The 27,158-nt window shown below is 38.1% G+C and overlaps 1 protein-coding gene across 2 annotated transcripts in view; it reads right to left on the bottom strand.

Moving 5' to 3' along the window:
- The window catches only part of UBE2R2 (ubiquitin-conjugating enzyme E2R 2), a 96,979-nt gene that overhangs the window by 9,844 nt on the left and 59,977 nt on the right, over positions 1–27,158 (bottom strand). For both annotated transcript variants that reach the window (XM_010840117.1, XM_010840118.1), the window contains exons 2-3: positions 17,238–17,324; positions 6,979–7,076 (exon numbers count right to left, since the gene is read on the bottom strand). In XM_010840117.1, the coding sequence (XP_010838419.1) occupies positions 6,979–7,076; positions 17,238–17,324 (185 nt within the window). The remainder of the gene's footprint in view (positions 1–6,978; positions 7,077–17,237; positions 17,325–27,158) is intronic.

The raw sequence follows: 27,158 nt of genomic DNA on the forward strand, positions 1-27,158 counted from the left end.
CCTACTCCTGAGAGACCCTTGTACGTGACGTGTGTCCTCTGGAGTGGATCCATAAATCTGGTCCCATGGCAAAGAAAACACTTTTCTATCCTTCGGAGGAAAGCAAATCCTTAACAAAGACCACTTTCCTATCCAAGAGCCTGCAGTAGATATGGCAGGTAGTTCTGGGGGTGGTTCCTCAGAGAAAGCACTTGTGAATCCTACTGCAAAGTCTAAGAGAACCCCCACCCACCCACAGAAAGCTCTCATTTGGTTCTTGAGAGAATACAAATTAAGGCACACTTTGTTTCTTCCACTGAGAAGAGGAGGCATGGTGCTGTGGGCCCCTAATCACAAACATGTGGCAGCATCAGGGGTCCCAACCCTCCCAACTTCATTTTTTGTTGACTAATGCCTACTTCTCCAAAACTTCCCAATTCTGTAAGGAACTCCCGTCCTCTAAACATCTGAGGACAGGGCTGTGGATCTCTTCTTCCAGAAAGTATGCCGGCTTCCTCTAAGAGGAGGAGACTACTGAGCTCTTAGTGGAAACTAGTTGGCTGATGCTCTGGATCCCTACAACTGTAGCACAGCACATTTTCCTTGCTTTCTCCTTTAGCCACTCTCACTACTCAACAGGTCTTGTTATATAAATCGACTTAGGCTTGCAAAGGTAACTGGAATTCCTTCTTCTTCCTCAGGTTACAAAAGCCTGCACAACTTTATCTTCTGAGTATGCTCACTGAGGTGCTAAATCAAAGACTAGTGCACGTGGTCATGAAGAAGTCCAAACACATGTGAACATGGAACCACTTTTAGATAACAGAGCCATTCAGCAGTCAAGACCCTACAACAGGCTGAAATGAACCTTTTGCTGCCTCCACTGCTGTCTTGCTACAGCCATAAACTCGATATGGAGCTTAGAATCCTGAGGCAGACAAGTGCTGACCTTAGATAATTTAGCAACAAGCAGATATCAACAGTAACCTTTGGTACCTCATATCTTGCCTCTTGATATTTCAGTGCCATAAATAACCTATGAGAAATACATACAATTTACTACCTTAAGGAACTCCTTTGTCTTAAAACAAATAACACACTGACAAATGTGACGTGTTTCACATCAGGTAGTGCTTTTCTGACTTTTCGGAGTTCTGGGCATCACCAGGAGTTCCAGATGAGGTTCTACAAGTCATACAAAACACCATGACCTCTCTAGAAATACACAAACACCAAAACTCCCATTACTTGCCCACTCCAAGATCACTACATTGAAGAATCATCCAATAATGGAATGAAGAAACAAAAAGGTCCGAGAAGTTGACTAATGACTTCCAATGCAAATACCTTTTGGAGCAGTGGGTAACGATCAAGGGGACAATCTGAAGATAACTAAGTTTTGCCTGTAAAGCCTCTAAATAAGAAAGCATAAAGGCAAGGAAAGCAATCTCTGATGTGAAGTCCCAGTTCTAAACTGGGGCTCAGGTTATCTCAGGGTTCAGAGAGAAAAAATACTGATGCTGGTACCCAAAGTAGTTAAGGTAGTTTGAGTGCAGAGTAATACACAAGGAGTTGTTGCCCCCAAAGGATTGAATTAAATGAGAGACAGGCCCTTCTCTTCTTTCTTTTGGCCATGCTGCGTGGTTTGCAGGATCTTAGTTCCCTGACCAGGGACTGAACCCTGCTAAGGCATTGAAGCGCTGAGTCCTAACCAGTGGACCAACAGGGAACTCCCCAAAAAGGCCTTCTTTTGGGTGAAAAAAAAAAGTTTATAATATTTTAAGTTGAGACAAGGCAAATACAGTCTTTGTATATTTGCACAGTAGTAGAGGCAAAAAATTTGAATTGCTGTGGGCAATGGTAATAGGTTTTCCATCTAGGCAGCACAATGAGAAAAATCTTGTTTTGGGCTTTGAATCTGAAGAATGGGAAGGCTTCAGATTCTATGCTGTAGTTTTAATCCCCAGTACTTCAAACTATATGTGGAGCAGAGTCTCTAGAGAAGTAATCAAGTTAAAATAAGGTCCTCAGAACAGGTCTTAATTCAATATGACTAATGCCCTTAAAGAAGGGGCAATTAGGACACAGATATGAACAGAGGGAAGACCATGTGGAGATAAACTGAGGACAGAAGCCTCGGAAGAAACCAACCTTGCCAACACCTTCAGTTCAGTTCAGTGGCTCAGTCGTGTCCGACTCTTCGCGACCCCATGAATCGCAGCACGCCAGGCCTCCCTGTCCATCACCAACTCCCAGAGTTCACTAAGACTCACATCCATCGAGTCAGTGATGTCATCCAGCCATCTCATCCTCTGTCGTCCCCTTCTCCTCCTGCCCCCAATCCCTCCCAGCATCAGAGTCTTTTTTTTTGCTTAATTTTCTTTCTTTTTTTTTTAAATTTATTTTATTTTTTAACTTTACAATATTGTATTGGTTTTGCCATATATCAACATGAATCCGCCACAGGTATACACGTGTTCCCCATCCTGAACCCTCATTCCCTCCCTGTACCATCCCTCTGGGTCGTCCCAGTGTACCAGCCCCAAGCATCCAGTATCGTGCATCAAACCTGGACTGGCGAATTGTTTCAAATATGATATTATACATGTTTCAATGCCATTCTCCCAAATCATCCCACCCTCTTCCTCTCCCACAGAGTCCAAAAGACTTCTATACATCTGTGTCTCTTTTGCTGTCTTGTATACAGGGTTATTGTTACCATCTTTCTAAATTCCACATATATGCGTTAGTATACTGTATTGGTGTTTTTCCTTCTGGCTTACTTCACTCTGTATTTCATCCACCTCATTAGAACTGACTCAAATGCATTCTTTTTAATGGCTGAGTAATACTCCATTGTATATATGTACGACAGCTTTCTTATCCATTCATCTGCTGATGGACATCTAGTTTGCTTCCATGTCCTGGCTGTTATAAACAGTGCTGCGATGAACATTGGGGTACACGTGTCTCTTTCAATTCTGGGTTCCTCAGTGTGTATACCCAGCAGTGGGACTGCTGGGTCATAAGGCAGTTCTATTTCCAGTTTTTTAAGGAATCTCCACACTGTTCTCCATAGTGGCTGTACTGGTTTGCATTCCCACCAACAGTGTAAGAGGGTTCCCTTTTCTCTACACCCTCTCCAGCATTTATTGCTTGTAGACTTTTGGATCGCAGCCATTCTGACTGGCGTGAAATGGCACCTTATAGTGGTTCAGAGTCTTTTTCAATGAGTCAACTCTTGGCATGAGGTGGCCAAAGTATTGGAGTTTCAGCTTTAGCATCATTCCTTCCAAAAAACACCCAGGACCGATCTCTCCTTTAGAATGGACTGGTTGGATCTCCTTGCAGTCCAAGGGACTCTCCAGAGTCTTCTCCAACACCGCAGTTCAAAAGCATCGATTCTTTGGCACTCAGCTTTCTTCACAGTCCAACTCTCACATTCATACATGACCACTGGAAAAACCATAGCCTTGACTAGACGGACCTTTGTTGGCAGAGTAATGTCTCTGCTTTTGAATATGCTATCTAGGTTGGTCCTAACTTTCCTTCCAAGGAGTAAGTGTCTTTTAATTTCATGGCTGCAGTCACCATCTGCAGTGATTTCTGGAGCCCCCAAAAATAAAGTCTGTCACTGTTTCCCCATCTATTTCCCATGTAGTGATGGGACCAGATGCCATGATCTTAGTTTTCTGAATGCTGAGCTTTAAGCCAACTTTTTCACTCTCCTCTTTCATCAAGAGACTTTTTAGTTCCTCTTCACTTTCTGCCATAAGGGTGGTGCGTATCCAAAAGTGTGAAAAAATAAATTTCTACTGTTTAAGCCACAAAAAAAAAAAAAAAAAAGACAGAGAGAGAAAGAAGGCTTGCTTTCTCAAAGGGTGGGTGGGGTGGTATGGGAAGCATCCAATTCAACATTCAGCCTCCAAAAGCAAGAATCACTAACACCTCAGAACTCCTTCTTCTAGTCTAGGGTTAAAGCTAGTCCTGAAAAACAAGCACCAAAATCACTTAAAGAACAACTCTGCAGTTTTGGTCCAATTTTTCAACAAATCTTCCCAAATATTTGAATCCTTTTCTCGAAAAAGATGAGAAACAGGGTAGCCAAACTTTTCCACAGCAACCATAGAGTAATGCCAATAATATCCTCAAGGAAAGAAAGCATGATCCTGAAATCTTACATCTAGTCAAAATCTGTCATTTGAAATATAATGGCAAATACACTAGTACGCTCTAATATACACATATACACATGCACATAGTATTTTGCATGTGTGAGAATTCAGGGAATGAAATAAGGCTCCTAGGAGCAATCCCTTGAGAAATTACTAATGAACAAATTTCAGCCAATTAATAGACCAAAGGAAGTAAAATAATGAGCAGCAAATAGTGACCTGATCTAACAACAGGAATAAGAAATTTTAAAAACTGGGATTATGTCACATTATAGTACAGACTGTAAGTTTTATAACCCTGACAATACAGAAACAATAATACTTAAAAGCTATAAGGGGGAGCAGAAGATTTCCTTTTCTTTTACATCCAAGTGTCAGTGTATTATTTGATGCTGAAAATTCAAGTAATAAAGTATGTATGAGCTAACGGTACAAAAACTCAGCTAACAGTGGTATGATGCTTAGGTACGAGGGGATGAGGCAGAAATATACTAATTTTCCTAATGATCCTAAAAGATCCTGTGTAAAGCAATGGTCTTGAAACTAATATACATGCGACCCTGGAGATAATATAAAATATCACGTCAGTTCTTTCCAGCTTCCCTTTTCAGGATTGCCCTTCACAAGAAATGCATATTTCCCAAACATCCCAAGTATTTCTATGGTGCTTTGCCTAGTGGGGATTGAAACATCAGAAGTGCAAAACAAAGAGAAATTTACAAATAGAGATGTTTTTCCTTCCTCATAAATAATTTTGTTAAAAGCACAGAGTGATTTTTTTAAGAGTATTTTGCTATTGGTGGAGTATAATAAACTCAGTTATGTATAGATTGGGGCTGCTGGAATTACATCTTCACTAAAACAAACTCAGTAATTCCATCTCTGAATACTGTTGAGAAATGCTTCAACCCCAAGGGAGAATCCCATTAAAGCAAAGCAGAAAGTATAGGAAATGTGTAATGATTCTTTATTTCGTAGACATTATAAACTTATGGCAAGTCTTAATGCCTGATCTGAGAATTATTCATAGGCATGATGCTTGTCAAGGTGATGTGTATCAACACATTTAGTTGAATTAAAAAGGGAAGCCATTTTTTTCTGATTAAGAAAATATACTTGCAAGATGTGGTGAAATCCAAAATATACCCATTTTTCCCAATCCTGTATATGGGATAGAACAAAGTACCTAAAAAGAAGTGAGTAACTAGCATAATCAAAAGTATCTCATATGTCTTGAACAGTCTTTTAGGTACACTCATTACAGAGAGTGGGAAGCAAATACATAACTTGAAGAAACAGGTAAGAGAGTCTTGCATATATCAGGAAGCTTCCAATTCTTTGCTTTTGACAAAAATGGAGATTCTAATTGAATTACTAGCTTCCAGATCATTAAAAAAGATTAACAAGTGGGAGAGCAGATTAATTTCTTATACAGAAGAACCTGAAATAACTTAAACAGATATCCCAGCCTCCTGTGGATATAATTCCCCACTCCTTAGTGTGGGCTGCACCTTTAACTTCCTTTATACAGAACAGAAAGTAGAAAATGAGGAATTTTACAGTGGAGAAATCCTAAAAACAAGTCTCAGCCAGGTGATGAATGTTACCATCAAGAGTGATAAGTCATGCTGATAGTATGTACCCTTGATATGACATGATGAAAATGTACTTTACCTTAATTTCTCCCAACACTCATAACTCCAGTATAATAAGCAGAAAAAAGCATCAAACAAATCCCAGTTGGGGGACATTCTATAAAACACCCTTCAAAATTGCCAAGGTCATCAAAACCAAGGAAAAGTTGAAGAAACTGTTGCAGTTGTCTAAGAAGAAACATCTATTAAATGTAATGTGCTATCTATAATATGTAGGATCTTAGAGCAGAAAAAATGACATTAGGTAAAAATTAAGGAAACATGAAAGAATATGGACTTTGATCAATCATAATGTACTAATACAAGTTCACTAATTGTAATACATGAGCCATACTAATGTTAGATGTTAGTAACAAAGAAAACTGGCAGGTGTGGGAAACATGGGTAGTATCTGTACTTCATAATTTTTCTGATAGTCTAAAATCATTATAAGTTTTTTAAAGTTATTTTAAAAGAAACACACTGATGATAAAACTAAAATAAGAATACCCAGTCAACCTTCTGGGATAGTTATAATAAGAAACATGGAAAATAACAAGTGCTAGCAAAGATCTGGAGAAATTTGAATTCTCACACACTGCTGGTGGGAATGCACTAAAAATTTAGTGCAGGCATGTTGGAAAACATGGCAGTTCCTTGAAAAGCTAAACACTGAGTTATGACCCCACAATTCCATTTCCAGGAATAACTCCAAAGAAATGAAAACATATGTGCACATAAAAACTTGCACATAATGTTCACAGTAGCATTATTTATAATAGCCAATGAGTGGAAACAGCTGAAATGTCCTATCAACTGATGAATGGATAAAAAAAAAAGTGTAAAGACTAAGACTTTTCAGCAAAAAGTAGTAAGTGTCCTAGAATACAGAAGCAACCAATTCAAACACGGAAGTCATGAAATCTAAAGCAGCAGGGTGGAACTCAGATAATGCAAGAGGAAGAAGAACTAAGAGTAGAATAATTCTTCCAAAGTGAACAGAGATGAGCAACATATGGATTATTAGTCCATAAATACAACTCTTCAAAATGATGCATGCATGCTACATAAAGCTCTAGCATAAAACAAAGCAATCATATATAAAAAGGATTCTTTTGTACTTGTTAAAAGATTATATCCAATGTTAAGAGCCACCTAGAAACCAGATTATTCCTTATGTAATTCCTTACCTGACATTTTGAGTAGGATTCCACCTTTCAGAGGGCAGTTCTCCACTCTGTGGGTCATCTACAGGTGGATGAAGAATTGAAATGCATACATCTCCATTCTACAAGACACAAATAACACATTCAGTAAATACTCAAAAGTATGATATAAAAAAACAATTCTGCTGAAATTTCTTTTATTCCTAGAAAACATGTTTTCTTACCGCTGGGGAGTAAACTCCTTTTTCTTCATGTTTAGATCCAATGATAAAGAAGAATTAAGCATTTTTATATTACAAATATTCATTTTGACCAATCTCCAAAATACTTTTCTTACTTTTGCCTAAAATCTGCCTGGAGACAGCATATGTGACAAACCTACAGCAAACACCATTCTCACTGGTGAAGAACTAAAAGCATTTCTTCTAAGATCAGGAACAAGACAAGAATGTTCACTCTTGCCACTATTATTCAACACAGTTTTGGAAGCCCGAGCCACAGCAATTAGAAAGAAAAATAAATAAAAGGAATCCAAATTGGAAAAGAAGTAAAATTGTCACTGTTTGCAAATGACATGATACTATACATAGAAAATCCTAAAGATGCCACCAGAAAACTACTAGAGCTAATCAATGAAATTGGTAAAGTTGCAGGATATAAAATTAATGCACAGAAATCTCTTGCATTCCTATAATACTAACAATGAAAGATCAGAAAGAGAAATTAAGAAAACAATTCCATTTACCATCGCAACAAAAAAGAATAAAATAACTAGAAATAAACCTACCTAAGGAGGCAAAAGACCTGTACTCAGAAAACAAGAAGACAATGATGAAAGAAATCAAAGATAACACAAACAGATGGAAAGATATACCATGTTCGTGGATAGGAAGAATCAATACTGTGAAAATGATTATACTACCCTAAAACAATTTACAAATTCAATGTAATCCCTATCAAATATACCAATGGCATTTTTCACAGAATTAGAACAAAAACTTTATAATTTGTATGGAAACAAAATAGATCCCAAATAGTCAAAGCAATTTTGAGAAAAAGCGAAGTTGGAGGAATCAGGCTCCCTGATTTCAGACTATACTACAAGGTTACAGTAATCAAGACGGTATGGAACTAGCACAAAAATAGACCTATAGACCAATGAACAGGAGAGAAAGCCCAGAGATAAACCCATGTACCTATGGTCAGGGTCACGTAATCTGTGACAAAGGGGCTAAGAATATACAACAGAGAAAAGACAGTCTTTTTGGTAAATGCTCCTGGAAAAACCGGATAGCTACATGTAAAAGAATGTAATTAGAACACTAACACCATTCACAAAAATAAACTCAAAACGGATTATAGACCTAAATGTAAGATGGTACACTATAAAACTCTTAAAGGAAAACATAGGAAGAACACTCTTGGATACAAATCACAGGAAGATTTTTTTGTATCCACTCCCTAGAATAATGAAACAAAAACTAAACAAATCTAATTAAACTTAAAAGCTTTCACAGAGCAAAGGAAACCATAAACAAGATGAAAAGACAACCTTGAGAATGGTAAAAAATATTTGCAAACAAAGCAACTGACAAGGGATTACTCCAGAATATACAAACAGCTCATGTAGCTCAATATCAAAAGAAAAACAAACCCTAAACAACCCAATCAAAAAATGGGCAGAAGACCTAAATAGACATTTCTCTCAAAAAGACATACAAATGGCCAAGAGGCACATGAAAAGATGCTCAACATCACTAATTATTAGAGAAATTCAGATCAAAACTGCAATGAGGTATCACTTCACACCAGTCAGAACAACCATCATCAAAAAATCTACAAATAATAAATGCTAAAAAGGGTGTGGAGAAAAAGGGAACACTTTTGCACTATTGGTGGGAATGTAAATTGATACAGCCGCTATGGAGAACAGTATGGAGGTTCCTTAAAAAAACTGAAAATAGAACTACCATACGACCCAGCAACCCCACTACTGGGCAAATACCCTGAGAACACCATAATTCAAAAAGACACAGGCAACCCCATGTTCACTGCAGCACACTATTTACAATAGTCACAACATGCAAGCAAACTAGATGTCCATCAACAGATAAATGGATTTAAAAAGATGTGGTATATATATATATACGTGGCTCAGTGGTAAAGAATCCACTTGTCAATGTAGGAAACACAGGTTTGATCCCTGGGTTGGGAAAGGGAAATGGCAACCCACTCCAGTATTCTTGCCTGAAAAACCCCATGGACAGAGGAGTCTGGTGGGTCCAAGAGGTCGCAAAAGTTAGACACAACTTAGTGACTAAACACCACCACCACATATATATATTTTATATATATATATATATACACACACACACACACACATACCTACACACACACACAATAGAATATTATTTGGTCATAAAAAAAGAATGAAATTGGGTCATTTGTAGAGATGTGGATGGATTTAGAGACTGTCACAAAGAATGAAGTCAGAGAAAAATACCATATATTAATGCATATATGTGGAATGTAGAAAAATTGTACATATTTGCAGGGCAGGAACAGAGACAGATGAAGAAAATGGATGTGTGAACATGGGTGGGGGAAGGGAGGAATGAATTGAGAGATTGGAACTGACATAGATACCCTACCATGTGTAAAATAGATCACTAGTGGGAACCTGCTGTAATAGTGCAGGAAGCTTAGCTGGGTGCTCTATGGTGACCTGGATGGGTGGGATGGGGGTAGAGGGTGTGGAAAAAGGAAGGGAGGTCCAAGAGGGAGGGAATATATGTTTATATATAGCTGATTCACTTCATTGTGCAGCAGAAATTAACACAATGTTGTGAAGCAAATATACCCCAATTTTTTTAAAAAAGAAAATCTGCCTATAACCTGTCTACAGAGAAGCTATAATCATCACCTTTAATATCAATGACTGGCTTCAATAAGTATGGTTTATATAAATTGATACATGCCTCCTAACAATTATATATAACTCCCTTGGTATATGGATAGAAGAACTCACCACTATGTATAATATTCTGGTTCATAAATTTAAATTATAGGATCTAATTCACAAGTGCTAAGTTAAAACACACATGGACTCTCTCATATGCAATAGAGACTGTTAACAGAAAACACTGAGAAAGATGCAGTAGCCTATTGGTTTAAAATAAAAGATTCAAATGTTTAAAAAGAGAGGTATAATCATATAAAGTAGAATAAATCTTATATATAAACCAAATTTACATACATGCACACACACACCAAGATAACAGAACATTTTAAAAAGGAGAATAAAATTTCAATAACATCAATGTCAAGTACTATATTCCAAAACTTTGTATTAATGTTAGTAACATGAAAAAGTTAAAAAAAAAAAAAAACACTATAGAAACGAGGAGAGACAAACTAGACATATTTGGAGAGGACACCTAGGAGGTGCTTTGGAAGAAAAATGAAAGGCTTAAAGGTTGAAGAAGCTTTCAATAATGATTTCAACTTTAATAACCTAAAGGAAATTTAGACATGAGATTGCCTGAAAAAATAAACCAACATCAGAAATATGTTTGGGTAGTTATATTTATTTTGTACTATTACACCAATTACCACAAAATTAGCTGAAAACAACACAAATTTATTATTTTACAGTCTTGTAGGTCTAAGCTTGACACTGCTCTCCACAGGGTTAAAGTCAACTGTGTGGGTAGCAACACATTCCTTACTGGGGGCTCCAGGAAAGAATCCCTTTCCTTGCCCTTTCTGGCTTCTAAAGGCCACCCACATTCTTTTGTTCTTGGCCCTCTTCCTCTAATCCTCAAAAGGAAGCAATGCTGCATTTCTGGAGCCTTTCTTCTAAAGTCACATGTCCTTCTCACTGATTTTCTTTCTACCCTACCTCTTCCACTTTAAGGCTGCTGCTGCTGCTAAGTCACTTCAGTCGTGTCCGACTCTGCGATCCCAGAGATGGAAGCCCATCAGGCTCCCCCCCGTCCCTGGGATTCTCTAGGCAAGAACATTGGAGTGGGTTGCCATTTCCTTCTCCAATGCATGAAAGTGAAAAGTGAAAGTGAAGTCTCTCAGTCGTATCCGACTCCTAGCGACCCCATGGACTGCAGCCTACCAGGCTCCTCCGTCCATGAGATTTGCCAGGCAAGAGTACTGGAGTGGGGTGCCATTGTCTTCTCCGCCACTTTAAGGCAGTGTTCCCCAACTTTTTTGACACCTGGAACTGGTTTGGCGGAAGACAATTTTCCATGACCAGGGGTGGGGAAACTTCCCTGGTGGTTCCAACGGTAAGGCATCTGCCTACAATGCGGGAGACCCGGGTTCAATCCCTGGGTGGGGAAGATCACTCCAGTATTCTTGCCGCCACCCTCCCCCCCAAAAAAAGGGGTTCAAAGAAATATTTAGACTTCCCTGGTGGGTCAGATGGTAAAGTGTCTCCCTACAATGCAAGAGACCTGGGTTCAATCCCTGGGTTGGAAAGATCTCCTGGACAACGAAATGGCAACCCACTCCAGTATTCTTGCCTGGAAAATCCCATGGACAGAGGATCCTGGCAGGCTAAAGTGGGTTGCAAAGAGTCGGACATGACTGAATGACTTCAATTTCAAAGGGGTGGGGGTGACAGGTGATTTTGGAATGACTCAAGCACAGTAGGCTCTGCACTCCTATGAGAATCTAATGCTCGAGCAATAATGTGAGCAATGGGGAGCAGCTGTAAATACAGATGAAGCTTGGCTTGCTTGCCCATCACGTGGGGGCTTGCTCACCCACCTCCTGCTCTGTGGCCTGGTTCCTAAAAGGCCCAGGGATTGGGGACCCCTTCTTTAATGGAACTTGTGATTACACTGGGACCACCTAGATTATCCAGAATAATCTCAGTTCAAGGTCACCTGATAAGCAAGCCTAAGTCTTCTTAACATGTGAAGGTGCATATCACAGATTCCAGGGATTACAATGCAGACATCTCTGTGGGAGCATTGTTCTACCTACCACAGGAGTGAAGAACACAGTTTGAATGAAAAATAGAACAGAGGAGTATGTTACTTTGTTCACAGTTTAGTGTGTGTGTTAAGTAAAATTTCTGAGTAGTGAAATGATATAAACAGTCATGTACGTAGAAATGACATATCAAAAGATGAGCATCTCTGGAGGAGGACATGGTAACCCACTCCATTATTCTTGCCTGAAAAATCTCATGGACAAAGGAGCCTGGAGGGCTACAGTCCATGGGGTCGCAAGAGTCGGACACAACTCAGTGACTAAACAATAGCACCAATTTTACAACAACCCTAAAAGAGCAACAGCAGGATGGACAGTTCCAGTAAAAGTCTCATCATCAGTGAATTCAATGAAGACGTCAGCAGTTGTGTTTGTCTTTTGAGCCCAGATCACTGGAAGAGAGCAATCAGTTTCACCTGCTGGATTTAACTTGGAATAAAAATATGGTTAAGAATAAACAAAATGCCCTTGTTTCCATTAAAAAAAAAAAAAAAGATGGGTATCTCAACTGATTCAGGCAAAGCACTTGACAAGACCCAACACTCACTCACAATAAACACACTCAGAAAACCATACTTCCCAGCTATCTTAAAACTGTAAAAGGGAGTTATATTAAGATGATAAATTTAAGAAAACAAAAAACCAACCCACAGCTAACATCCTCAATGGTGAAAACTTTCCTAAGATCAGAAATAAGACAAAGGGCACCCACTTTTACCACTGCTATTTACAATGTACTGGAAGTAGTAGCCAGAGCAAGTAAGAAAAATTCTGCAAGTGTACAAATTGAAAAGGAAGAAGTAAATCCATTTCTATTGTAAAAGTCAAAGAAAATTCCAAAGAACTCACAACAAAATTACTAGAGATAATCAATTCAACAAAGTTGTAGGATACAAGATCAACACTCAAATCAGTTCATTTTGGGATTTTTGAAATTTCAGTGGAGGCATCTCTGGAGGAGGGCATGGGAACCCACTCCAGTACTCTTGCCTGAAAAATCCCATGGACAAAGGTTAGGACTCTGCACTTTCACTGCCTAGGACCTGGGTTCAATCCCTGGTAAGGGAACTAAGATCTCACAAGCCTTGTAGCATGGCAAAAATAAATAAAACAAAAATTTTTTAATCAGTTTCATTTTTACACACTGGTGATGAACAATCTAAAAAACAAGTTAAGCAAAAAATTCCATTTACAATGGCCTCTAAAAGAATAAAATATCTTAGCAATAAATCTAACCAGGGAGGTGAAAGTCCTGTACAAAGAAAATTACAAAACACTGCTCAAAGAAATTAAAGACGACCTTAAAAAAAAAAGAAAAACAGTCTATATTCATGGGTAGGAAGACTTAATGTTGGCAATATTCCCCGGTATGATCTACAGATTCAATCCAATCCCAATCAAAACCCTAGCTTCCCTTTTTGTAGAAACTGACAAACTGCCCATAAAATTTATAAGGAAATTTAAGGGACTCACAAAAGCCAAAACAATCTTGGAAAATAATAATAAAGTTGAAGGATTCATACTTCCTGATTTCAAAACTTACTATAGAGCTACAGAGAATAAGACAGTTTAGGACTGGCATGACAGATATATAGATCAAGGCAACAGAAATGAGAGTCTACACAGATTCATACAACATGACCAATTGATTTCTGATAAGATGGTAAGCTCATCCAATGGGGAAAGAACAGTCTCTTTAGCAAATGATGCTGGGACTGGATTTCCAAAAGAATGAAGTTGAACTCCTACCTCATACCATATACAAAATTAACTCAAAATGGAACAAAGATCCAAGAGCCTAAATCATAAAGTCTTTTTATAAAAGTGTGTCTGTTTCTGTCTATGTGTGTGTTTAAAATCTTCATGACCTTGGATTTAGCAATGGACTTTTAGGTATGACACCAAAAGCATACATAAACAAGATAAACTAGATCTCTCCATCAAAATTAAGCACTTTTGTGCAAAGGACATTATCAAAGAAAATGGAAAAAAAACAATTGATACATATGAGAGGAAATATTTGCAGGTTATGAGGAGGTGACAAGGGTTTGATCCCCGGGCCGGGAAAATTCCACATTCTGTGAAGCAACTAAGCCCATAAGCCACAACTACTGAGCCAGTGCACTAGAGCCTGCAAGCCACAACTACTGAAGCTGGAGAAGCCACCCCAGTGAGGAGCCTGCGCATCACAACAAAAAGTAGCCACTGCCTGTTGCAACTAGAGAAAGCCTAGGTGCCAACAACAAAGACCCACCACAGCCAAAAATAAATAAATCTTAAAAAAAAAAAAAAGGAGGGGGGAGGGAGAAGTTCTAAGCTTTGAGAAAGGCAGTTCTGAGAAGTAAAATGAATAATAAATACTAAGAGCAGTGAGATTTTGAGCTGCCATAGCTGTGAAGTTCATACTGAAGAGTTTGTGTACAAAAACTTCATTTGAATACATGATTTGTGAAGCAAATGGGCTTCACTGGTTATCTACTTCTGAACACACACAACACATGTAACCAGGCAAACTGTTACTGAGATCACTCAACATATTATATAAAGTAAAAAGGAGTCAACTGTGCAGCATGGTCATTGCTGACAAGTTCATATTAAATTTCTTTTGTTCTCCAAGTTTCCCCTTGGTATTTATAAATTTCACAAATGTGGCAATGATAAAAGAAATGTTGCAATTGATAACACAGCAGTTAGCTCTAGTTTTTAAAAACCTGATAAACTATTTTCTACTAAAAATAGTCCTTACGATATTTTTAATGCTCACAAAGTTAATACATAAAAAACTCATCAATTCATATATTTTAGCATCTGAGTAGGCTTTTGCTTTAGTATTGTTTTGTTGCTATTGATATTGTTGTCACTATTCCCCCATTTCAACCCCAGTTCTATTAAAAATAATTCTGTAGTAAACAATTTGGTGACTAGAACAATTTGACAATGAGGTCTGTTGTGTTTCTAGGTGACAACACAGATGGATGAGTAGAGAGCAATCTCCAAGAATATCCCATCCCTTTGGCTAAGAACCATGAGCTCTAATGTCTAAAATCACAAATACATACTTGGGCCCCCAAGTTCAATTCTGATACCTTTTCAGAATGTAGCAAAGTAAATTAACAAATGTGAGCAAAGTCTCTTGTGACTCATTTGATTCCATCAAATTTAATGCTTAACTATCCTAACACTTGTTTACAAACAACTTATACAGCATGGTAAACAACTGCATATTCATAAGATATGCATACATTATTTTACTGCTAAAGTTTTTATGAATATGAAAAATATTTCTAAAAATAATGATCCAATGCTAAATCTTAAGAGACAGAACTAGACTGCCTACCTGCTGCTGCTGCTGCTGCTAAGTCGCTTCAGTTGTGTCCAACTCTATGAGACCCCATAGATGGAAGCCCACCAGGCTCCCCCGTCCCTGGGATTCTCCAGGCAAGAACACTGGAGTGGGTTGCCATTTCCTTCTCCAATGCATGAAAGTGAAAAGTGAAAGTGAAGTCGCTCAGTCAGGTCCGACTCTTAGCGACTCCATGGACTGCAGCTTACCAAGCTCTTCCATCCATGGGCTTTTCTAGCCAAGAGTACTGGAGTGGGGTGCTATTGCCTTCTCCAGATTGCCTACCTAAGTGGTGAAAAAGCAATGGAAAGGGGACTATATCTACCTACACTTTCTTCTGAAAAAGCTTTGGTTCCTTTATCATGCTTTTTTTTCTTTTTTGACAAAAGTTTGAGAATTAGATAAATGAGATGGAAACAGGCAAGTGTGTGGCTCTAACATGAATGCATTCTCAGTGGCAAGACAAGGTATATATTTGTTACATAAACAGTATGACACATTCAATGTTGTTTTCATTTCTCTTTTATTATCTAAAGCCTATATATACCACCTAGTTTTGAAGGCAAGAATTTCTGATTATTAAATGGAGACAGATACAAAAATATTTCGGTATTAACTGAACTCAGTTTTAACTTATGAAACAGTGAGTGAAATGTTTCTATAGTCTCTCTCCTGCAACAGGATAACTTTGTCATACAGAACGGTATAACACATTCAATGTTGTTTGTATTATGGTTATGTCGAATACTAAAGATACTAAAGAAAACAATATTCTGAGAGCTTATTTCTGGAAATGCTACAATCTATCACCTTTTGAGCACTCTTTGTCCTGTTTTAAGAAAAGAAAAATGAAGATAATGACTTACAGAAAAAAGCAGATTGTGAAAAACAATAATGCTGCTCCAAGGTGTTCTTTATATAGATTGAGATCCAAAATTCAGCACTATAGAATAAGTAAAGGCCTTATAGCTCTATTTCTGGAGCACAGGAGCTTGCCAATATACACGTGACCAAACCACCCCCCCCAAAACTATATTACTAAAGTTGCAAATTTTAAAAAACAAATTTAATGCTTGGGCCTCAGCTACAACTTCAGAGCCCTACTGTAATGAAACAGACTACAGAATGGTAAAGGAGTAAACTCAAAGGATTTATCAGTGGGCCTTGACATATACCCCAAGAAACATAAGGAATCATTTCAGGATCCTTAAAACTTAGCACAAAGCTAAGTACATTTCATCAAAAAAGCTAGAAATTGTTTTCCCAGGCATGTGCACTTGTCCAACAGAAGACCCTAACCTTGAATTTATTTCAGAAGAGACTCAACTGGTATGCAGCAACTCCTTAAAGGAGACCAGTACAAATGATTCCCACTCCCTTCACCCAAAAGCTGAATCTCTGATCAAAGTGACAAATTGTGAAGCTAGAGTCTGTGAAGCTAGGGAACAGGTACACAAATAAATTTGTATAACTTTACTAAATTTTAAAAAATGTAAATGTTAACACATAGGAATTATAATCTTAGCAATGAGCAGCAAAGCTGGTTAAAGTCTCAATCTTAAATTAACCGTAATATGGAACAGTGTGTGCTCAGTCATGTCCAGCTCTTTGCAACCCCATGGACAGTAGACCGGCAGGTTCCTCTGTCCATGGAATTCTCCAGGCAGGAATACTGGAGTGGATTGCCATTTCCTACTGCAGGGGAACTTCCCAACCCAGAGATTGAACTTGTGGCTCCTGAGTCCCCTGTCCTGGCAGGAGGATTCTTTACCACTGAGACACCTGGAAAGCCCTAACCATAATATACACTGGTATAATAAAAGCCACGAATAGTTCTTTGTCACCACAGTATACTGAGCTATGGAGGTATTTTAAAGGACAGTATCAAAAAGTCAAATCTTCAAAGAAATTCATGATAGACATCTCTTACCTCATAAATGTTGGGGTGCCACATTTTGGTCAAGAATCTGAAGGTAGGTGGTGAATATGGGTAGTCAATAGGAAATTTAATATGCGCCTAAAAAGAAAAAAAATGAAATGCTAATAAGTAAGACTACAGGTTACTTATCTGCCTAACAATTCACCCTAATATACTCCAATGAAACTGAACATCTTTCTACACCATAAATTCTGGAGATTAAAATAGTTCATATATATTTTGTTAGCCCCAATGCTAGGGTTATTAGCATGTTTTTACAACTATCTCTTTAAATATTTATAAAAATTTATGTTAAATTGCCAATGCTCAACAGTTATATAATTTTTAATTGAATAAACATGAATAAGTTTAATATGTGTCACATTAATGGCTGCATTTTATATTAGTAACAATTAATATGACCTATGGTATAATATAGAACAAAGATAATTTGTTTTACTTAACACCATTTACCTACCACCAAGGAGTAACAAATGCTATCATTTTGATACGGCTCTTCCAGGAGTTTTTCATGCTCAAGTATGCTTATCTTTTTACAAAGCTTATTTTCAATTATTGTATTTATACTGTTTCTTTCCATCTGTATTATATCATAAACATTTTCCTTTGTATGTATGATTGTTAGTATTTGCAAGATGTTTTCATCATATGGATATATAGATGAACCATTTTAAAAAACCTATTTCCTTATTTTGGAACATATTGGTTTTGCACTCTTTTGCTATTGTAAATACAGTTACAGTGAATGTCCTCAGTAGAATCCCGCATTTCAAATATGAATAAATTCAAACAAAGTCTCATCTAACTGTACCAGTAAAAGGGAATGAGGACGGGAATGAAAGGACAAGCTGAGAGTACAGCTGAGGATAGCAGTGAAAATGGCAGTAAGGATCCTCAAAACTTCTGTCTTCAATAAAAGCAATGAGAAAAATAGCAAAAATTTTAAGAATCAACTTCTTCAAAATCTACAAAATCATGTGAGGCTTGTAGCAATTCAGGGAGGATCTATTCAAGGAAAATAGCTGAACTGGTTTTTATAGTAAACTTTGTGGTATTTTAACTTGCTCTAGTTAAAAGATCTCCAGAAGATTGTCCCAACCCAGGGATCAAACCCAAGTCTCCTACATTGCAGGTGGATTCTTTACCATCTGAGCCACCAGGGACTCAGCAGGTCAAACAGATTCAACAACTATTTTAATAGGAAAGGGTGGGATATGAAATGCCTGTATGGCTTTGAAAATCTCTGACCAATTTCTAACTAGAAGATCAGGCCAATGTATAGGGCCATGAATATGCCTCAGCTATGCATATGCTCAGAAAAGTCACGAGAGGTCATTAGATGGCCTTCAACTAGCATCTCTGGTGAACCTGAGATCTGCACGAGCAGGAAGTGAGGGCTAGACTGAATTTGCAACTACCTAGCTGAGTGTTAAAGGCATGCCCCCAAATGCACACAGAGCTCCTCTAAAATGCCAAGGAGGTTTGTTGATTCCAGGAATATAATTGCATTTCACTTAATAAGGGAAACTTCTGCCCAATCACTGGGTGACCACTAAGCTAACCAAGTGAAGACTTTACTGGCCACACACAACCAAAAACACAGACGTTTCAGAATTAGGTCAGAAAAGTCATTACATAAGGAAGCAACTACAACAAACAACAACAACCAAAATCTTGTTGCCACATTTTTAGCATCCAGTTTTCAACAAAATATTACAAAACATGAAAAGAAAGTATGGCACATACAAAGGGTAAAAACAGCAACCAACAGAAACTGGAAGGTCAAAATATTTAATTTATTAGAAAAAAGACTTTAAATCAGCTGTATTAAATATATTTCAAAGACTAAAAGAAACCGTGGCTAAAGAAATAAGGAAATGTATATGGAAAATCTTTCAGCATATCAGCATGAAGAAACTGTAAAAAACAAGCAAAAAAAAAAAGCTTTGGAGGAAAAGAACCAAATATAAACCACAAAGCTGCAAAATACAATAACTGAAATTTTAAAAATCTGCTAGATAGGCTGAACAGCAGATTTGATGAAACAGAAAAAAGAATCAGTGAAACTGAAGCAAGCTCTGTTTAGATTAACCAGTCTGAGTTAAGAGAAATAAAAAGCAACTAACAGAGACCTATGGGACACCAGGTTATCAATATATACATATTAAGAGTCTCAGAAGAGGAAACAAAAGAGGCAAAAAGAGCATTTAATGAAATAATGGCCAAAAATTTGCCAAATTTGATTAAAACAATGACTCTAACAATCAAAAGCTCAACAAACTCCCAAGAGAAAAACTCAGAGAGATACACATCTATCTATCTATCTATATATCATAATCAAACTGTTCAAAACTAAAGAATGAATCTTAAAAGCAGCAAGAAAGAAACGATCCATCAAACAGAATCCTTTGACAAACAGACGCTGTCTCACCAGAAACTAGGAAGCCAGAAGGCAGTGGAATAACATTCAAAGTACAAAGAACAAAATCTGTCAATTGAGAATTCTATATCCAGCAAAACTATTCCTCAAAACTCAAACAGGCAAATTAAAACATTCCTAGGTAAACAAAAACTGAGAACTAGCAGATGATGACTAGCAGACGTCACCTGCAAGAAATACTAAAGGGAGTCCTTTAGGCTGAAAGGAAAGGACACTGACTACCATGTGAAACAAGATGAAGAAAGGGCACAAATAAATATATAGTACAAGTACAGGATAGATACAGAAGATACAATAAATGTTCCTTTTGTTTATAACTTTTTCCTCCCAATTTAAAAAAGAGCTTCCCTGGTGGCTCAGTGGTAAAGAATCTGCCTGCCAATGCAGGAGACATGAGTTTGATCCCTGATCTGAGAAGATCCCACACAGCATGAAGAAATTAAGTCTATATGCCACAACTATTGAGCCTGTGCTCTAGAGCCTGGGAGCTACAACTACTTAGCCCACTGGCCACAACTATTGAAGGCAACATGCCCTAGAGCCTGTGCTCCACAACAAGATAAGATACTGCAATGCACATAGCAACTAGAGAGTAGCCCCCACTCCCCACAACTAGAGAAAATTCCAATGTGATTTGGATGTGAAGAGCCATCACAGTCAAAAATAAATAAATTAAATTTAAAAAATACACAGCATAATAATTATAAATCTACTAAAGAACACAAAGAAGTAATTTCTATACCAATAAATAATTGAACTGTATAGTTATATGATGTTGATTATAGAAAATAACTCCAAAAATTCAACACCCCTTCATGACTGAAAATACCCAACAAACTAGAAATACAAGGGAAATTCCTTGCTTTAACAAAGGACATCTAGTAAACAAAACTGCAACTAATATTATACTTAATGGTTAAGGAATTTCAGAAATTATACAGGAATGTCCACTCTGATCACGTGTATTCAACACTGTATTGGAGATGCTAGCCAGGGCAACTGGCAAGCAAATGAAATAAAAGGCATCTTGGTTAGAAAGTAAGAAGCAAAGTTATTTCTATTTGTAAACTACATAATCCTGTATACAAAAAAATCAAAAGAATATAAATATATTAGAATAGCAAATCAGTAAAGTTGCAAGATGAAATTTATAATATCAGCATCAATTATATTTCTATACAGCATCCCTGAACAAAATCAAATTAAGAAAATTCTATTTATAATAGCAACAAAAATAATAAATACTTAGGAATGAATTTAATAACAAGAAGTATAAAACTTGGGACTTCCCTGGCAGTCCAGTGGTTAAGACTTCACCCTCCAATGCAGGGGGTGTGGGTTCAATCCCTGATGGAGGAGGTAAGATCCCATGTGCCTCATGGCCAAAAAACCCAAAATACTTAAAAAATAAACAAAAAACCCAGAATAAAGACTTTAAAAATGGTTCACATAAAAACAAAAAAATCTTTAACAAAAATGTGTGCAAAACTCACACTCTAAAAAGTACAAAACATTTTTAAAAGAAATTAAAGACTTAAGTAAATATTAAATATCCATGTTCATGTAGTTTCCCAGATGGCACAGTGATAAAGAATCTGCCTGCCAATGTAGGCGACCCAGGAGACATGAATTTGATGCCTGGGTCGGGAAGTTCCCTTAGAGAAGAAAATAGCAACCCACTCCAGTATTCTTGCCTGGAAAATTCCATGGACAGAGGAGCTTGGCGGGCTACAGTCCATGGGGTCACAAAGAGCTGGAGACGCCTGAGCAAATACACACACACACACATGTTCATGGATTGCAAGCTTTAATATTCTTAAGATGGTAATCCTGCCCAAGTTGATCTACACATTCAACATGACTGTATGGAAATCTCTGCTACCTTCTTTTCAGTTCAGTTGCTCAGTTGTGTCTGACTATTTGCAACCCCATGGACTGCAGCACACCAGGCTTCCCGTCCATCACCAACTCCCGGAGCTTGCTCAAACTCATGTCCAATGAGTCAGTGATGCCATCCAACCATCTCATCCTCTGTCATCCCTTCTTCTCTAGTCTTCAATCTTTCCCAGCATCAGAGTCTTTTCCAGTGGATCAGTTAGTCACATCAGGTGGCCAAAGTATTGGAGTTTCAGCTTCAAAATCAGTCCTTCCAATGAATATTCAGGGTTGATTTCCTTTAGGGATTGACTGGTTTCATCTCTTGCAGTCCAAGGGACTCGGAAGAGTCTTCTCCAGCACCACAGTTCAAAAGCATCGAGTCTTCAGCACTCAGCTTTCTCTGTAGTCCAACTCTCACATCCATTCGTGACTACTGGAAAAACCATAGCTTTGACTAGGTGGACCTTTGTCAGCAAAGTAATGTCTCTGCTTTTTATATGCTATCTAGGTTGGTCATAGCCTCTCTTCCAAGGAGCAAGCACATCTTTTAATTTCATGGCTGCAGTCACCATCTGCAGTGATGCTGGAGCCCAAGAAAATAAAGTCTGTCACTGTTTCCATTGTTTCCCCATCTATTATCTATTTGCCATGAAGTGATGGGACTGGATGCCATGATCTTAGTTTTCAATGTTGAATTTTAAGTCAACTTTTTCACTACCTCCTTTACAGAAATGGCAAAATTGGTACTTGGGGGATCCAGAATAGCTAACACAATCTTGAAAAAGAAAAACAAAGTGAGACAACTCATACTTCCCAACCCCAGTATACTACACACCTATAGTGATCAAGACAGTTTGGTAATAACATAAGGACAATTCAATGGGGAAAAGGCCTTGTCAACAAATTATGCTGAGACAACTAGATATCCACACGCAAAGGAGTGAAGTTAAATCCTTTTACATACACCAGAGGATTCTGCTTTTAACCAGGCCTGCCCTCAGGAGAAACTACTTAGAACCTAACTTGGAAGGATTATTGTCAAAGCATAACTAACCTAGGGGAAGAAAAACACAGAACTCCAACCCTAATATCCCACCTCATGGGCAAAGAAAAATTGAGAAACTCTTGAAAGTTCATAGTCCAGAGGCAAAGCCTCGTTAAAAGGCTGAAACCTAATCACAGAAGTACACAACTCTTTCCCCTCGCCTCACATCCCACCACTATATTACTGAGATATTTACAGAATATTCCTTTACAGAGTATATCACAGCTAAGTTACAAGAAAAAATTACAAGGCATAACAAAAGGATATATCACACAAGAAGAAACAGAGTAAATTATCACAACCAGATATGACAGGGATGTAGGCATTATCAGAATTTAAAACAACTATGATTAATATTCTAAGGATTCCAATGGACAAAGTAGACAGTATGCAAAAACAGATAGGCAACATAAGCAGAGAGATGGAAATCCTAAGAAAGAACCAAAGTCAAATGCTTGAGATAAAATCACTGAAGAATGCCTTAATGGGCTGCTTTCTAACACTGGACATGGTTGAGGGAAAAAACCCTCTGAACTATAGGATATTACGCATGGAATCCCTGAAAACAGAAAAGCAAAGAGAACAAAGAATTGGGGTGGGATGGACCAGAACAGACTATCCAAGGACTGTGGGAAATGCAAAAAGTATGAGATACATGTAATAGGAACACCAGAAGGAATGAAAACCATCATTAGGAAAATGAAAAGACAACCAACCTATAGAATGGAGGTAAATACTTGCAAATCTGATAAAGGACACATACCTAGAAAACATAAAGAATGCTTGTAACTCAGTAATAAAGAGAAAGAACTCAATTTAAAAATGGGCACAGTATCTGAACAGACATTTCTCCAAAGAATATAAACAAACGGCTAATATGCATATGAAGAGATACTCATCATCATCAGCCATCAGGGAAGTGCATTCTTAAAGTAGAATGAGATATCATTTGACTACTGGCTATAGTTAAAGAGAGAGATAATAAAAAAAAAAATGTTGGCCAGGATGTCATGAAATTAGAATGCTTTATACATTGCTGAAGGGGATACTAAATGGTAGTCACTTTGAAAAACAACCTAGCAGTTCCTAGAAAGAATAAACTTGTGCCAGAGCAAATCCGCTACCAGGTATATGACCAAGAGAAATGAACTACGTAAGAACTTGTACAGAAATGTACATAGCAGCATAACAGACAAAATGTAGAACAACCCCAAGTGTCCATTACCTGAGGAATGAATGTACAAAAGGCATTATATATCCATACACTAGAATATTATATGACAATTAAAAGGAATGACATACAGAAGTTCCCTGGTGGTCCAGTTGTTAGGACTCAGCTTCCCTGCAGAGGAAAAGAGGAATGAAGTACTGACACATACTACAATGTGGATGAACCACAAAAACATTAGCTATGTGAAGTAAGACAGTCACAAAAGACCACATATTTATGAAACGAGAGATTAGTGGTTGCCTAGGGTAAATTGGGAGGAAATAGACGCATGAACTTTTGGGATGAGGAAAATGTTCTAAAATTGTTTATGGTTATGGTTGCAAAATTTTATGAATATATTAGAAACAGCTGAATTGTGTACTTTAAATGGGTGAACAGTATATGTACATTAAAATCACAAAAAAAGCTGCTTATTTTTAAAAAGGGGGCAGGTTTCCTGGGGGGGGGTTTCCTGGTGGTCCATTGGTTTAAGAATCTGCCATTATTTGTAACGCAGGGGACACCAGTTCAATCCCCGGTCCAGGGAGATCCCACATGCTGCAGGGCAAGTAAGCCTGTGCTGTACTGTGCTGTGCTCAGTTGTATCCAACTCTTTGTGACTCCATGGACTGCAGCCCGCCAGGATCCTCTGTCCGTGGGATTCTCCTGGCAAGAATACTGAAGTGGGTTGCCATTTCCTTCTCCAGGCCATCTTCCTGACCCAGGGATTGAACCCATGACTCCTGCACTGGCAGGCAGATTCTTTACCATTAGTGCCACCTGGGAAGCCCCAAATAAGACCATGCGCCACAACTACTAGAGCCCGTGCTCTGCAATGAGAGAAGCCACTGCCACAAGAAGTCTGTGCACCTCAATTAGAGAATAGTCCCTGCTCGCCGCAAGGTGAGAAAGCCCAGCACAGCCAAAAATAAACCTGGAGCCCAAATGCAGTCACATCCTAATAGCAACAAGAATACGCAGTTCCTAAAATACCATTTTCTAATAAAAAGAATCAAGGCTATTTGGAGGAATACTTGATACTGGATCTGGGAGAGTGAAATACAGCATGAGCATGGAGCATCTTACAGTGCCTGAAAGAAAAAGCAAAAACAAACACCATAGAAGCCAACCTGAAAGAGCCCCTACTGGCCAAATGTAAAGCAATTTATAGTACTGGGTGATAAACCAAGGTAAAAAATAAATTTAAATGAGTGCATGTTGGTATAAATTATTGAGTGAAAAAATATTAGGGAAGGGACAAATCTTTCTTACAGCAGCACTCCAGATAATATATATAGGTATATCCCATTAAGGAGGTGGAGTTTAGTTCCCCTCCCCCTGGAGTGTGGGCTGGACTGAATGACTCACTTCCTAGGAATACAGTAGGGCAAGGAAGAAATACTAACTTTACAGTAGAGAAACCTGGCAGAAAACACCTTAATCAAGTGAATAAGATTAACATCACTGGTGTCAAATCATTGAAATCATGACCTCCTGATAAGATGTGATGAGAAATGCAGCCCATCTTGGTGATGCTCTTACCCCAAAACCCATAACCCTTCTAATCATGAGAAAAACATTAAACAAACCCAAATGGAGGGACATCCTACAAAATATCTGACCAGTTCTTTTCAAAACTGTCATGAAAAACACAGAAAGATGGAGAAATCATCAAATACTGGAGGAAACTATAAAGAAGACATGACAACTAAATGCAATACAGTATTCTGAAGTGTATCCAGGAATAATAAAAGGCAGTTACGGGTGGTAGAGTAGAATTGAGCCTGACTGCTAATGGATATGAGATTTCTTTTGGAGTTGATGAAATAAACTGGAGTTAGATGGTGATGATGGCTGTATGACCTTGTGAATTTTTAAAAATCCAATAAACTGTATACTTTGAAAGCCTACAACATACTGGTACTATGGCTAGGTGTTGTCTTAAGGAATTCCCTGAGTAGATTAGAGCAGAGGAAACAGCAAGAAGGCACCAATGCACAGAATAAGGAGCTGCAGGTGCAGCAGTGAGATGCTGGTGGATTGACTACAGGAGACTGGATGAAGGCAGGCTGAGGCCATGTTTAGGGGTTTCAGGGGAAAGCTGTACACGCATGCTCAGTAACTCAATCATCTCCGACTCTATGCGATCCTATGGGCATAGTCTGCCAGGCTCCTCTGTCCATCGAATTTTCTAGGCAAGAATACTGCAGTTGGTTTCCATACATACAGAGAGAAAAGGCCAGATGTGTATTCTAGAAAAATGACTCTAGGACAGCACTGTAAAAGATGAATTGAATGGGATAAAAAAACAGACATAAGTTAGAAGTGGTTTCTTTTCTTTTTCATTTTATCTGTTTCATCTCCCAGATCTGTATATACTTTAGAAAGCTTTAGTATTTATTACATAGTTATATGGGGTTCCCTGGTGACTCCGACAGTAAAGAAACCACCTGCAATGTGGGAGATCTGGGTTCAGTCCCCGGGTTGGAAAGATCTCCTGGAGGAAGGCATGTCAACCCACTCCAGTATTCCTGCCTGGAGAATTCCCAAGGACAAAAGAGCCTGGAAGGGTATAGTCCATGGGGTCACAAGGAGTCAGACACGACTAAGCAACTAAGCACACACAGCACACACTCAGTTATATAATGCATGTTTGAATAAAACAGGATTATAAAAATTTTCATAAAAGACTAGAACTCTGGTGCTTGAAAATGTAGCCTCCTTATCATATTTCTATGAGAAATTAGATTATCCTTTCTAAAAATTATAAAATTTAGTACTGTTAGTCAAAATCTTGAGGTCCCCCAAAATGTTTTCCTAGACTACTACTATATTAAAAGAAATTCTTCCAGAGTAACTAAGTATGGCAGTATGAAAATTTATAAAGAATGTATGAAATTCACCAATGCAACAGCATGAAAGAATAGTAAAGAACATCCGCTCAAGAAGCTAGACCACCTGGGTTTGAATCCTGGCTCTCCCACTTACTAGGTGTTTTTCGAAGTAAGTTATTTGTGTCTCCAATTTCCTCATCAATAAAATAAAGTTTATCAGTTCAGTTCAGTCACTCAGTCGTGTCCGACTTTTTGCAACCCCATGAATCACAGAACGCCAGGCCTCCCTGTCCATCACCAACTCCCAGAGTTCACTCAGACTCACGTCCATCGAGTCAGTGATGCCATCCAGCCATCTCATCCTCTGTCGTCCCCTTCTCCTCCTGCCCCCAATCCCTCCCAGCATCAGAGTCTTTTCCAATGAGTCAACTCTTCGCATGAGGTGGCCAAAGTATTGGAGTTTCAGCTTTAGCATCATTCCTTCCACAGAAATCCCAGGGCTGAT

Source organism: Bison bison, unplaced genomic scaffold, assembly GCF_000754665.1.
Source record: "Bison bison bison isolate TAMUID 2011002044 unplaced genomic scaffold, Bison_UMD1.0 scf7180017864141, whole genome shotgun sequence".
Taxonomy (NCBI): domain Eukaryota; kingdom Metazoa; phylum Chordata; class Mammalia; order Artiodactyla; family Bovidae; genus Bison; species Bison bison.